Source organism: Wyeomyia smithii, chromosome 2 (genome assembly GCF_029784165.1).
Source record: "Wyeomyia smithii strain HCP4-BCI-WySm-NY-G18 chromosome 2, ASM2978416v1, whole genome shotgun sequence".
Lineage (NCBI taxonomy): Eukaryota > Metazoa > Arthropoda > Insecta > Diptera > Culicidae > Wyeomyia > Wyeomyia smithii.
This window is the reverse complement of record NC_073695.1, coordinates 260,447,478-260,463,220: the sequence shown is the minus strand read 5'-3', so window position 1 is coordinate 260,463,220 and position 15,743 is coordinate 260,447,478. Positions and strand designations below refer to the sequence as shown.

The 15,743-nt window shown below is 39.0% G+C and overlaps 1 protein-coding gene across 1 annotated transcript; it reads right to left on the bottom strand.

Moving 5' to 3' along the window:
* Positions 1 to 157: 157 nt before the first annotated feature.
* LOC129724215 (translocating chain-associated membrane protein 1) lies at positions 158 to 3,260 on the bottom strand. Its single transcript, XM_055678920.1, has 6 exons — positions 2,980 to 3,260; positions 2,745 to 2,915; positions 1,794 to 1,982; positions 1,386 to 1,717; positions 1,214 to 1,323; positions 158 to 1,155 (listed from the first exon to the last, which is right to left on the bottom strand). The coding sequence occupies exons 2-6, from the start codon at positions 2,880 to 2,882 to the stop codon at positions 788 to 790; spliced, it is 1,137 nt and encodes a 378-aa protein (XP_055534895.1). The 5' UTR covers positions 2,883 to 2,915; positions 2,980 to 3,260; the 3' UTR covers positions 158 to 787.
* Between the last annotated feature and the right edge of the window lie 12,483 nt (positions 3,261 to 15,743).

The window sequence follows — 15,743 nt, the reverse complement described above, 5'->3', positions numbered from 1 at the left end:
CGTTGAACCGATATGCAAAGTAATGGAATCTCCAGATCGATTGGGAAAGTCCCGATCGCAAAACAAAAGTTCCGTTGCTGCGCTTATCACATCACCTAATCTAAATCACAATAAAGCTGCTGGAGGTGATATTAACCAGTTTTGCTTTCATTCGTAATTTCCAATAGATTTTATGACGATTTTTATTCAGTTATTGCATTAGAACATACAAAGGTGGCTGTATATACCGTAAAGTAGTTTCTGAAACTCAATATCTGTAATAGCCCGTAATAAAAGGGATACTCACTAATCCCCAAGTTTTCTAATGGAAGGCAATTAAAGTTGTTTTTTTATTCACATTTGCAATAATTTGTATTCGCACATGGAACGGCACAAATGAAAACGGTCGTACAAGCTAAATCAAAGTGGCGCTGTAAATGCATATAAAATCATACGAACTTCACTGTCGGTCAATTTCCCGCTGCTGTTCTAGCCTAGTCCCGATTTGTGGTTCGGCGGTCAGGTCTTGCTACCGCCGTAAAATAAAAGAATTACTGGTTTTTGTCTAGTAATGATTTTTGAGCACGCAGTTTTTTTTGTGAAAAATGTCCCCGTTATTGCAGTGAATCGTTGAATAGTTGCCAATAGCCGAATGAAACATGCGAGATAAATCAATTAATTACTGCTCTGTATAAAAAATAGAATTACGTGTAGCTCAATCATAATCTGTTTCCGAAAAAATAGTGGTTTGATGTGATTTTCGAATTGGAAGTGGGGACAAAAAAACTGCCATGAAACGTTACACCCCCTACTTGACCTTGGTCTTTTTGGAGGCCTTTCCTCCGGTCACCGCTTGGGACGCACCGGACTGGATCGCGTTTTGATCCGCTTCCGGCAGATCGCTTTCCTTCTTGCGCTCCTTTTTCGTCTTTTCGCCCTTGGCAGCAGCAGCCTTTGCCTGGCGCTCCGAGTGCTCCGCAGATCGTTCCCGCTTCGAGCGGAGAACGTTCCAGATGAAGTCGAATATCAAATAACCCTGCAGGCCGAATATGGTGGCCAACATGAAGCTGCGCTTCATCTGGGATACGTCGTTGATTCCGTAAAATAGGGTGAGGAATGCCAGCACCATCGTGGCGAAGCGGGTCAGAATGAAGACCACGTTGTGAACCAGGCGTACTGTGATTGAAGAGGCGAATTAAAAAAAAATCTACAATTAAATTGTGGGTAATCTTACGTTTCACAAATTTCTCATCCTTATCAAAGATGTTGACCAGCTGCAAAGAGTGCGCGATAAACTCGCAGAAGTAGTGCAACGTCAACAGAACCAAAGCAATGCGTTGGAATCTATGAAGTTATAAAAAACATTACATAAAGACAAATGGTTACAATACCAAAAAAAAACTTACCCAAGGAAGTATGCTGTAGCAATCAAGAAAAATCCGCCAAGAGCATGCTGAATCTTTGGCTTCTGTTCGTCCTTTTTCACCTTCTGGAAGTACAACTCGGGCAGCATGTGCAGGTAGTACGCCAGCTGGATCACGAAGAACAGCTTGTGCAAAAACACCATCGGATGGTCTGGGAATCCCTCCCACAGCTTGGCCATATTGCCCAGGTACTGCTCGCGAACAATCACGTCGAAGCCCCACAGGAAGGACAACGCGTAAAACACAACCAGCTGGCCTGACTCGTTGAATCGGGAAAGCTTGAATTTGGACAGGTGCAGTTTCTTGGAGATTTTCTAAACGGTTTCAGAAGAAAAACAAAATACATGTTAAGTCATACTCGAAAAAAGCTGCGATAAAGTACAATCTTACATCCAAAGCGTACTCCTGCAGGATGGCATGCATGATGATGCAAATCAGGGTGTAAAAAAACACCGCACAGCCGTCCTTCCAGCCGGATGTGTAGAAGTATGGCTCGCCCTGTGGATTCTCATGGCTCGGATCCGCACCGGTTACGTTGTGATGCAGGGCAATGAAAATGCTTGCCAAGGAGTTAGTGGCCTGCAACGTAAAATGTCATACATTTTATTTTGGCTTGTACACAGCTTAATCATTGTCGAGGTGGAAGGCCCAGATGTTCGTTCGAGCAGCACACCGATTATGTCACGCTTTTTTGGGGAAAAAGTCGACTGCAATAACTTGAAAGCTAATCAAGGTATTTTTCATACATACTGTTTTATCGAAAAATTTCTTTTGAAACCAATCAATAATTTAGGATGAAATATAACTAATTCGTCGTACATGTCCGTAGCAAACAATCTGAAGTAAGTCTCAAACAAATATTAATAAATATAAAAAATATAAATAGTATTTCAAATTTTTTCTTTAGGCATACAACGCAGTTGAATAGTATCAGCGGTTTTGGGGTAATTATGCCCAAGTGGTGTATTTTAGAAGAGCCCTAACTTATTTTTTAAGCTTGTTATTTATAATCCCAATGAATCATAAGCAAAAAAAGAACCAATAAAGCATATTCAAATTAAGAGCAATAATTCATTAAACTAAAACCGCAAATAACCCTTCTAGATCACTAGCGAGGTTATGTTATCATCCATGTATATCTATATAGCTGGGTGTATATATACCTTCAGCAAATCTACACCTACAGCCGCTACGTGGCAACAATCGCCAGCAAGCGAATGGGGGAAAGGAAAAAAAACACGCAAAAAATTGGGCTCAGCCTTCAAGTACAGTGCATTTCGAGTGCCGTTGCAATCAGCGGGGCCCTCTTGAAGCAGTTATTTCCCAATGCTGGACACTTACCTGCAGCATTAATCCGACGACGAAGATCATTGCGAAGCAGGACACTATATCGGCATGATTTTGAATTACGAATTCATGGCTCAGGAAGGGTGGGTTTTTGTTGGACGACTTCCGACCGATACCGGGTTTGATGGCCATCTTTTCGCTCACTGGATTCCTTACAAAAAAATGCTAAACGTACGATTAGAATTATTTCTAGCGTCAAAACATTGCACAGCAGAACCGCATTACGTACCACAGAACTAACAGCTAACACCGATTCCTCCGACGATTGGAAAGGTAGTACACCAAATGCAATCCAAAACGGGAACCGGGTCCTTGAAATTTTTGATTGCTTTCGTTGTTCGCAGTTTCACAGCACAAAACCCGAAAGGTCAGCCTTGCCGAAAAATAAGACCTCACTCGCGAATCGAAACCGCGAACCTAATACCACTGAACCCCCGACACACGGAGAGCACTGGAGACTGTCTGCAAAAGACGGAATTACTACGAATACGAACAACAACAACAACGCAATCCGCACTGAAAGCAGCTACGTGGTGACGAGTTGTCATCAGGGTTGCCACATTTATATCTGTATTTTTCTTTGAAAATATCTGTATATCTGTATTTCAGGCCAAAATATCTGTGTTAAAAATCTGTATCGAACAAACTCACCTTGTTGGATGGAAACACTTTTACTTGCAGAATTTATTTAAACAAATTCATTTTTCTCTACTTCTTGGGCTGCAACGTAGCTTTCAGCTTTCAAAATTGAGATCATCGACTTAGAGGCCATGCGAAATTCGTTAGACAGCCCTTGTCAGTCAGTTGCTGTTACAAATTTGGGGAATTGTCGCATCAAATCGTTTAAATTTTTAAATTTCACGAACGATTTATAATTACTTAAAGCTGCCGTTTTTACAACAGGATTGGTGGAATCGCCCCACTTCACAATTTGTTTTACCAGCTTTGCATAGAATTCCTGACAAATATTTCGAAACGTTCATTTTCGCGCTTCGTTCAAGTCACATTCCACTTCATCTACATCGATACCAACATAATCCTAATGTTGTTTTTTACAAAACTCTTATAATCGTCTAATCGTATAATCGAATTCTACCTTTGAAATTGATTTCAGTTAGTCGGTATAACAAAAAAATCTGTAAAATCTGTATTTTTGGCAATATTCTGTAATTTTGTAATACAGATTCTGTACTGCCTTTTCAGCTCAAAAATCTGTAAAATACAGAAAAATCTGTATATGTGGCATCCCTGGTTGTCATAAGCAGTGAAGGTTGCCAACTTGTTTTGCGGAAAATATAAATCCGCCTTGAAATGTTGGTTTTTTAATCTGCAGTATTATATGCACCGAACATTTCAGACCACCTAGTTCAACTTCACAATATTATAAAAGATTATTAATCACGTTAATTACACACTGACATTATTCTAAAGCTACAAACTAAATCCCACTATTTTAGTCCAAAACACTCGTTATCAAGTATTGTACAATTTGGCAACTGCGAACGCGACTAAACCGAACAGTGACGCTATGAAAAGCATCGCATCCGAAGAGCGAGCGTCGCGCAGCGCCGTTACAAAGCTGTCAAAACAAAACCAGCGAGGGAGCAGACGGTAGCGTTGAATCTTGATGTATCGCGTGACTAGAACCTTTTTTCAAAAGTGTGGCGATCAGAATGCGCGTTTCGAATCGACTGATTTTTCGATTCGATTCGTGCAAGATTGGCGTTAATCGTTAGCTCTAATGAGTATTGATGAATATCACTCCTAATTTGAGAATTTGAGAATAAGTCCTTGCTGTAAATAAATTGACATTCGAAATCCGAAATACGCAAAGCCCAATTTGATGTGAAATGAGAGTCATTTTGTTCAAATTAAAATAGTTGAAGCAAGACAGGAGAGCTACTAAAATTTGGCTTAGGTACAGCTATGTAAATCAAGATAATAATTTTTGCGCATTTTGTTGCGTGTTAGTTCTGAATCAAATTGGGTGAAAATGTGTCACGTATTTCGAAAATGTTTCAATACTTTACACAAACTAAAAAAAAATGAACAGTTTTGTTCCATTAATATACTTGAGAGTCGCGAAATCGTTCTATTATTTTCAAAATAATCAATTGTTTTGGGTAGAGACTGTGTTATAAAGAGATACGCAAAGAGAAAAGCAGTAAATATGGCAACCCACTGCTAATATTTTATTTTAAACAATTCTGGCAACCACATTTATTTTCGCATGACTTTTCCCTTTTCATACGCACTAGAAAGTGTAATGAAATTTCTAAACTTTGTAAGGATATATTACTGAGTTTCCATGCTTGTTCATGCAATTATAATAATTTCCAATGCATCACTCATAACATGAGCATGATGAACACATTTTTCGTTGGAACCACAATTGCACGTGATTCACAGAATTTAAACTTATCGCAACACACATTCTGTACGAAAAGTAACACGCATGAGTTTGTTTACTTTGCACACTTGGAGCCTCGATTTGACGGTTCACTTGGAGTTTTCGACCTCACTCTTTGCGTATCTGTTCATAACACCGTCTGTAGTTTTGGGCTTCAAATGGTGAATTGACAACCTGGAAGGAGCGTCAAACATAGCTCCGCCCCTCACAAGATCGTTACTCACACCTGCACAAGTCATATTATTGTTCCAGTTGAAAATTGAGGTAACGACTCGCGACTTTCGAGTTTCTTACCTTATGCACAATGCGCATAATGTCGCATATAGTGCACTGTAATAGGGTTACCTAAGGATACCATCCGTCCTGATTTAGCAGGACATGTCCTGATTTTGAGATCCGTTTGGAGCGTCCTGATTTATTTTTCATATTTTACACTCAAAATATTTTTCACGTTATGATTACCGGAAAAGTTATGTGAATATTTTCCACTGTCATTTTCACGTAGATTTTACGTGATTGTCATTTGAGTTCATCATGATCTGGTGAGATGATTTATCCTGTGAATATTATTCAGTAGACATATGCGTTTCATGTGATTTTCACGTAGAATTTAACTACCGGCAAAGTGAAAAGCATTTGATTAACGGATGGCTACTACGTTTTATAAAACGTTTTAATTTCGATGGTGGTTTCCCAAATTCTTAAGAGAGAAATTAGATTTCAGAATTTTTTGATATTTGTTGCTAGATAAATCGCACGGGCATGCAAAATTTCCAATTCGAAAATGGATTGAACGACATAAAAACTGACCGTCTATAATTACTGTTAGCTGCTACTTTTTATGTTCAGGTAACTTCTGGATCTTTGAACTGAATCTGTAAGCTAAAGATTCCATGTCGAATTATGGTTTTTCCTAAATCTCACTCATTGGCAAGCCATCGATGAAATCAATTTTATGTTCAGAGACCGAATTACACAACAGCTTCGCCATTTTGATTCTTGTATATTTTCGCACGGAGAGTTCATTCTGTTTGACGTTGCAAGGTTCACGTAGATACTACGTGATAAAACATAGTATGCATGTGATTTTCACGTAGATGTTATGTTTGTCACATAAATCATGAAAACTGACAGAAAATGATTAAGTACAGGAAATTTCACGTAACAATAACGTGAAAAATATTTTGAGTGTGAGGAACTGGCAACACAAATGTTGCCAGATTTATTTCTCTTTTGATAAATTGACATGTGCAAAGTTGTCAAAAGGGTGGATAATTTAATACGAATTTTGCATTTTAGCGTCATGGCGCGTAAAAAAGCTGGATACCAGTTTTAAGTATCATTTGAAAAAGCCGCGTTTTCTGAGCAAAACGTGATTTTTAATAAATGTTCATCGTTTTCCTTCGATTTTTGGATGAAGAACAAAAAACTACTCGAAAGGTCTTAAATGACATTTCGCACACTTACGATATATAGAGTTCTCCAAGCAAGATCTCACGAAGATTAGCACCATTGCAATCTAAGATAGTGTGCGTAGAATTCATCTCTGTTTATTTATATTTTGTTCGAGATTCTTACAGCTAACAAAAAAAAAATCAGAAACCGTGTAAAACTTTTGGACCCAATTTGAAACAGTTTACGTGTGCTGCATTTTTAGGTAGGTATCTACTAATGCCTAATGAATCAAAGTTGTAAAATTGTATCGTCCGAGAAATACTTTAAATAAATAAATGAGTGGCGTATTTTGGAGTGTAAATCTCAAATTATTGATACCTCAAAAAAGGAAACACCTCATTTCAAATTTGTACCGGAAAAAGTTGTCCTGATTTTTAACCCCGACCAAATGGTAACCCTAGAGGTTTCCTTTTTTAAGGTATCAATAGGGTTACCATTTGGTCGGTTTGGTTTGATCATTTGCAACCAAAAATAAAACTCGTATTGGTGAAATCGACCACTAATACTAGCGCAGATAGAAAGGTCTATAGATTTCTCCATTTGATTCTGTATTGGTGTGATGCATTGGTGTTAATGAGATAGTTTTCTTTGTTAGCTGTAAGAAATTTGTGTTAGCTGTAAGAATCTCGAACAAAAAATAAATAAACAGAGATGAAATCTACGCACACTATCTTAGATTGCAATGGTGCTAATGTTCGTGAGATCTTGCTTGGAGAACTCTAAATATCGTACGTGTGCGAAATATCATTTAAGACCTTCCGAGTAGTTTTTTATTCTTCATTCAAAAATCGAAGGAAAACGATGAACATTTTTTAAAAATCACGTTTTGCTCAGAAAACGCGGCTTTTTCAAATGATACTTAAAAACTGGTATCCAGCTTTTTACGCGCCATGACTCTAGAATGCAAAATTCGTATTCAATTATCCACCCTTTTGACAACTTTGCTCATGTCAATTTATCAAAAGAGAAATAAATCTGGCAACATTTGTGTTGCCAATTCCTCAGAAATCCCAAAACTGACGTAAGCAGAGAGGTTCGCATATTACGAACACGCATTATAGCGACCGCCATCATGGTGCGAAAAAAGCTTGATAATAGCATTGGCCAAAATCTGCAAAAGTATCGGTACTCGAGCATCGATAATTTTTTTTTGGTTGTATCGATACCAGGTTGATATCGAGCGCGGAGCATCGATATCAGCTGTATCGATATTCTATCTGCTGCTTAAAACCTAAGGAGAGACATCTGGCTTCTTACTCTTCTTCCTCACCCACCTCGATGATCCCTGTTGTATTTTTCGTAAGTGATGCCGTTCACTCGGAAAATACTTGAATGTTTTAATGCTTTAATCAGCATTAAGCACAATTTCTCCTGCAGGCGATTGATTTACCATCTGAGGGTTACCGGAGAATCTGCATATTTAATATCCTTAAAATCAAACGTGTCATCCATCAAAGATTATGATTAATTCATTGACTCATATGAATTGTACTCTCCGCACAAGCAATATGCCTGAACAGGTATGTTCCAAATATGCCTGACAGGTATGTTCCAACTTTAATCTAAGTCGAAGCTCTTACTTCACCCGTATTTGTACGCTTTGTACTTTATTTTGAATGTTCATTTGAAAATATTCTAGATTATAACAGGTAACATCATAAAAAACATAAATCAATACAAAGAAACATGTTGTTCAGCAACACTGCCAGCAAGCCTGATGATAAATTTTAACGCACTCGGGGTTTTCAATTCCAACCAATCAGCGAGTGGTTCCCAAAGTGGATGCAAATCTATACCCAGTTGTCTCTCCTTAGCTTAAAACAGGCCTATGAAAAGCGGCAATTTTTTTTATCTGCATTACGGTCAGTCAGAGATGGCAGATGTTTTTGAAAAAGTTTGCAACTGCTCGAAAAAACTGACAAAATCTGCTTGAAATTTGAAAAAAAATCTGGCCGTGATTTGAAAAAAAAAATGCGTTTGCGTAGGCAAAAGTCTGCAGAAATCTGCAAAGATTTTGAAAAAGTCTGCAGTGTTGAGGAGATGACTTATTGAAGAAAGAAGATACAATTTAACAATGTTAAGAAATTTTTAAATAGGGAACAAGAAACATTCTGCAGTGCTTCAAAATGGTACAAGACATCGACCTTATTTAAGTTAAGCTTCCGTTTTGTGTTTGGAGTTATCCGTTTTACAAACAAATCACAATTTCTGGTGAAAATGTTGCATTTTTGTCTTTAAACTGATCACTGTCATATTCAAACATAGCAAAAAGATTTTAGAACGGTTTTCTTAGTAATCTTTTCAACTCAATTTAGTCATATTTTACGCGTTTCCATTAAAATTTGAGACGAAACCCCCGCATAAAAAGACTGCTGTATAATTATTGGAATACTAAGCCATTCACCACAAAATGCATGTCAGGTGAGTGACGCGGCGATTCCGGTTTTGCTCTGCATAGACAGTATTGTCAATTGCGAAACAACTTTTCTCGCAAGCGGCATGAAAACCATCTTAAAAGTGCGCGGGTATATGCAATCTGTTGGTGACTTTTACAAAAAGAGGTAAATTTCCGCGCAACTTGTTCAAGACATTCAGGCAATTGGTCGTATCCGTAAATTCTCCGATTTTATAGTTTACCTTCAGTATCGAAAAAATATAGGGGCGAAAGTATCGATCCTGCTTAATATCAGCGTCCCAAGTATGATGACAGTTCTACAAGGTATGCTATTCACGTCGATGCATTAGTATTAGTGATCGTTATGAACTTTTTCCAATTTTGTATGAAATTTGAAATGATTTTGCATTTTAAACTAAACTTATAAAACATACTTTCCTGAAAAGTTATAGAAATGATGTTGAAACATGTTTTATTTGTGGGGAATACATAAACATGCTGCGCTTTAGGTAAAATATGCTGTTTTTCATCAATTTGCCGGTAACCTCCTTGAACTTTTCGTTATTTTCTTGTACTCTAATAGCGCTACTAAATAGAGTCACTTATGTTTCATACAGTAACAAAAGTCATAAGCTATGACAATGACAAATATAATAATTCAACTATTAGAAATATAGCATTTTTATATATTTTATTTCGACATATTGTCGCAATTTTTCACACTAAATCTAAATTAATATCAATTTCTAGTGTGTTTCAACTGGAGATTCACTCTCCAACCAAAAAAATCAGATATAAAACAACATAAAACGAGAAATTTCCAAAAATGTTTTGAATTCCATACAAAACGCGAAATTTTTCATAACGAGATTTGTTTGTGTGCGTGGATAGACAAAAATGTAGCATACCTTGTAGAACTGTCATCATACTGGATCAGCGTCAGCTGCATCGATAAAAAATACCGATATTCAGACCCCACGGTATCGATACCGAAGGTATCGATAAGGTATCGGCCAATGCTACTTGATAACTTTAGGACTCAAAAGTCAGATAGTTGAGGGTTGCAAGAACTAGACAATTACTCTCGACAAAATTCAACCAAAGAAAAAAATCGTTTGAAATGAGTCCGGAGTCAAAGTAAAAGTACTGAACAATCTTCAACATTTCTGAACATCCGGCATCATTCAGAAAAATCAGGGGTGGCATTGCGCATTTCGTTTCGAGTGATTTTTGTTCGTTTCGACCACATTTGACATTGGCGATTTCGATTCGAGCTCGAAACGAGTAGATGGCGTATTATTGCAGTTGATCTTCGAGCAAAAATGGCATTACGTAATGGTTTGATCGAGCATTTTTTAGCTCGAAAGTGATAAAAAATGGTCGATAAGTTGAAGGCGTTCGTTTGTACCTAAGTTTGTTGACTAAAACATAAATAATTTCACTAAACATCTGTGGAGCGGAAATACATTAATTTGGTAGGATCCACTAGCGATTAGATTTAAAGTAGGAGCTAACTTTAACGGAACAGGAATTGTACTAGTGCAGTTTGGAGGAAAATGAAATATTGTACTTCAAATAGGTTTGAGTGCTCCCCGCCTTATCTTGAAATGTTGACGAAACCATGAAAAAAAAATCTTTTGCATCAGAAAATAACTAACTTTGTTTCATTTAATGTAAGCCTAATACTCATGTATTATTGTTTACGTCTTTATATATTCCTAAAACCATTTTCATCACTAGAAGAATCGTAGTAAAACATTCAAAGATTGATATGTTGTTTTAAGGACAAATCTTATTATAAACGTGAAAAATACCAATCTCTAGGGGCAAGACACTATTGATATATGGCGGAATATTTCCAATATTAAATATTATAAAGTATTTATCGTTGCATTATTAGGCGCCGGTGTGATATCAATGTGTCGGATAAACGATAAATATCAAGATTTATCAACCGATATCGTATAATATTACCGAAATATTTTTTATGAAAATAAAGTTGTCCAGCCCCTAGACAAATCTGACATTTATTTTCGAGTCAATGTTTGCTCGAAATAAACTGCAATAAAATTGGGGTGTCGAAAATAATACGCAATACCAACTCCACCTCGAAACGAGTTTGATTTCTCTCGATTCGAGTTACTCGTAGCGAAATGCGCAATGTCACCCGAGAATATGCTGAAATGCGCTATAACTTTGTAAGGAAAAGTCGTGGAGATGTGTGGCCTTCAACAAAAACGTGTGTTTTGTATGCCCAAATGCTTCTTTAGAACAACGTTTTCTTGTAAAATCTAACTAACAAAAGTTAAATACAAAAAACTAACTTTTAAGTAACTTTTACATGAAATATTCTGTAACTCTGTTCCCAATGAAGATAGAAATTTTGTTTGTTCAACAAAGTTTCATATTTTTATACGTTCTAAAACTTTGCCGAATAAACTATTCCTCTATCTCTTAACACAAAAAAGTTAGTATTTTTGATATATGAAAACCTACTGTGACATATGCTCGCCGTACTCTGAAATGGGTGGATTGGGACAAATGGAACCTAAAGAAGTTTATAGTACTTCAGCTTAACTTCAAGAAAAAGTATTGACATCATGATTCCACTTGCCCCTTTTTAACCTGTACGTTCTTGAAGTTATCGAAAAAATAAGCTAAAATATGATATAACTTTGTAAGGAAAAGTCCTGGAGATATATAGTCTTCGGCAAAAATATGTGTTTTGTGTGCCATAACAATTTCTCCGAACTACACTTTCGTGTAAAATGCATCTAACAAAAGTTAAGTACAAAAAACTAACTTTTAAACAAGTTCCATGTAGTGTACTTTATAACTTTGTATCGAAAAGAGATAGGATTTTCATTTGTTCAACAAAGTTTCATATTTTTGAATTTTCTACAACTTTGCTGAATAAACTATTCTTCTATCTCTTAACACAAAAAAGTTAATTTTTTTATTTTTAGTATGGTAAACTTCTCATATTTTTTGATGATTTGCGATTATGCGGGTCATTTATACAAACAATTGCTCCGAAGACACTATAAGGCTAGGATGAAGTTGAAAGGGGCTATGGAATTAAGTTCCACTTTTTGCCTTATTGGACCACTGTGCACCGGCTTCATAGTACTGAGTAAGATGTACCAACGCGTGATGGAGTGACAGCCGATCAACGCAAGGATGTGTAAGTTGAGGATTGAGAGCCGGTTCTTCAACTACAGCATCATCAACGTGCACTGCCCAAATGAAGGAAGACCCAATGACGAGAAGGAAGCGCTCTACGCGCAGTTGAAGCAGGTCTACGATAGCTGCCCGCGACGGGACATGATGGCATGGCAGTCCGAAGTATCATTTCCCCTCGTAAAGATATCCACAAAACTACCTAGAGATCACCCAACCAACAGACAGAGAATTAAATCGACCACGTTCTAATCGGCAGCAGGCTCTTCTCCGACATCACAAACGTTCGCCCCTACCGCAGTATGAATATAGATTCGGACCACCACCTAGAAGCTGTGTACATACGCTCAAAACTCTTGACGGTGTATAACAACCGCCGGGGTAGTATAGGAACACACGCAGCAGCAGGAGACAGCGTTACCCACGAAAGAGCAGCTTGGCGCAGCTACTCTTGAAGATGGCTGGAGCAGCATCCGATCCGCCAAAGGTAGGATGGATGGAAGAAGTGTACCAAGCTAACGACACTCGGTGGTTCTACGAGAAGCTGAGAAGCTCCAAGCCGATATGTGCAGGAGTTTGAACGGCAACCTCTTTACGGACGAGTGTGAGGTGATCAAAAGGTGGAAGCAACATTTCGATGAGCATCTGAACGGCGATGCAGTAGAGCGCGAGAACAGAATAGTAATTGATCTTGGTGCACGAGCAGAATACAACAGGATTCCAACCCTCGATCTTCTGGAGGCGGAGGAGGAGATTGGCCGGCTGGAAAACAATAATGATGCTGGAGCGAATCAACTTCCCAGTGAACTGTTGAAATACGGGTGCTTATTACGGGAGTCACTTCACGGTGAAATCAGAATGAAGTGAATGGAGTCCTATTACGGGACTCACGTAAGTGAGAAAAACGTCGCAAGATGACAGCTGCCGTGAAATCTGGGTTATTATGAGTGTCATATGAGTGAAGAGGAAACGGAAAAAGCGACGTTTCGCGTGGAATTATTTCACGACCATTTTGAACGGTGAAATGATTTCACGAAGATAGGGAAGTGTTAAAATTGATTGATTTGTAATCTAGGGATAAAATATATGGGATTTATTTTCCAGTAACAAGGCTAACCTTTTTTTTTTCCTTGAAAAAATTGACTTTCTGGGACTTACAAATTTTTGAGCTGCGGCCGATGGAACGTAAGGGAAAAATTTACCTTCGAATTTCGTTTAGTGGTAGGGCTCAAAAGTTTCCTCTTGTCGAAAAATGTCCTCATACAAAATTTCAGCTCAATCGACTTTCCGGGACTTAGAAATTTTTGAGCTGGGAAACTCGTTCATTTCACTTGTCCTTTTCTCTTTTTCACTTCACTGCCAATCTCACTCCACGGAGGTGATCTTTGTCACCTCACTTGAGGTGGAATCGGGAATAGGTCTAAAAAAGTGAAGTGAGCGTGAGAGTGAAATTTATTCCACCGTGAAATGACTCCCGTAATAAGCACCACGGTGAAGAAACAGAGCTAGAGCCTTGCACTGGGATATTGTCAAGATTTGAGAGAAAGGATTAGATATTCGAGGTTCGGCAGGTCATGCAGAAATGCCGCGAATACAACGTTCCCACACATCATCTATTCATCCATTTCTTGTGATCAATACATCGAAGACGAACTACAAGAAAGGAAGGGGTTCACGAAGAGACAGTGCTAACATCTCAACTGCTTACTGACGACAACGATACCAGCAGAGAAATTCATTATCGAGTAAAATTCGCCGCCGCGCCAAGATGACCATCTACAGGACACTGGTCAGACCGGCAGTCGTCTACGACCATGAGACATGCACTATGCTTGCGGAGAACTAACGCACGCTTGCGGTCTTCGAGTGACAGGTGTTGCGAACCATCTTCGGTGGAATGCAGATGGAGAGCAGAACGTGGAGAAAGTGAATGAACCACAAACTGCAGGAGCTGCTTGGGAAACCATCTGTCGTCCACACCGCTAAGATTGGTAGGTTGTGGTGGGCTCGGCATGTCGTAAGGATGCCGGACGACAGCCCGGTAAAGATGGTTCTTGAGACCAATCCGTCAGGCACGAGACACAGCGGGCAAGGTGGATCGATTAGGTGGAAAATGACCTACGGATCCTAAGCAGACTGCAAAGTAAACTGCAGCCATGGACCGAGTGGATTGGAGACGACCCCTACTTACAGCAAAGGCCACACCATGGCTGGTTTGGTAAGGTAAGTAGGTAATCCATTGATTGGTAAACTGGGGCGAAAAAACGGCACCTGAATTTTTTCAATAACTAATCAGCATTTCCTATGAAAAATTGGCCAACTAATCTATTGGTGTGCAGATCACGGGAATGGGCCCAAATTGCCCCTCTTCACCCTTTTGCGCAAAAATGAACAAAACACATGAACAAATTACCGGGGACTGAGTAGAATTGGAAACATTCAGTTCCCGGTCCTAAAAATGGTATAGCCCTCTACATTTTGCCCTATTCATGTGATTTCCGTATTATAACGTTTCCAGGTCACACACTGTTGTACGCCACCCCTTACATGGAGACACAGTACGACCCTCATCCGAAACGGCATATAATCAAAGTTTCCAACGGGGGTTGGTTATCCGATCTCCGCTGGGAGTTACTCGTATGTTGGTTGGCACCCCGGTACACCCAATAAATACGATTAATCCGCTGACGAGAAAGAGGGATTCTATGATTTCCTTGAAAAGACGTACAATGAGTGCCCATCATGCAAATGCACAGGTTTTGCAGGAGAACAGGGAGACAGGAGCTTCCACTCTACAATTTCGCTGCAGCCAGAGCATTCTATTTTACCCGCCGCGCCGCAATATTCGAAAACACACGTGGAGGCACCCAAATGGGGGGACGTGCTCTTAGATCGACCATGTTCTGATCGATGGTCGACACTTTTCAGCCGTAATAGCGCGTAAGGTCGTTCAGATGACCAAACGTTGACTCGGATCACTGATGAAGAATCACCTTCGGACTGGTTGGAGGGTCTCATATGCCCGATCTACAAGAAGGCCACCCTCTGGACTGTAGTAACTATCAGGGTATAACTCCTCCCAATACCGTGAACAAAATTCTCTCCCGCATCCTGTTCCATTTTGGCGAATACCAATGTGGTTTTCGAGGAGGACGCTTCACTATGGACCAAATGTTCATCTTGTGACAAATCCTCAAGAAATTTTGAGAGTTCAACTTGCAGACTCGCCTCTGTTCATAGGCTTTAGGGCAGCGTACGAATTAGTTGAGATTGGCAGATAATACGTGAACATGTTTTTCCAATACACTAATTGGACTGATTAATTCCACGCTTGGATATTTCAAACCAAGCCTCAGCGTGGCCGGTAAGATATCGGACGCTTTCGTGACGTTAGATGGTTTAAAGCAGGGTGACGGGCTGTCAAACTTCTTGTTCAATATCGCGTTGGCAGGTGCTAAACGGAGTGCTGGCGTGCAGAGAAGTGGCACCATCATTATGAAGTCTACATTGCTCTTAGGTTTTGCGGATGATATCGACATCATTGGTCATCATT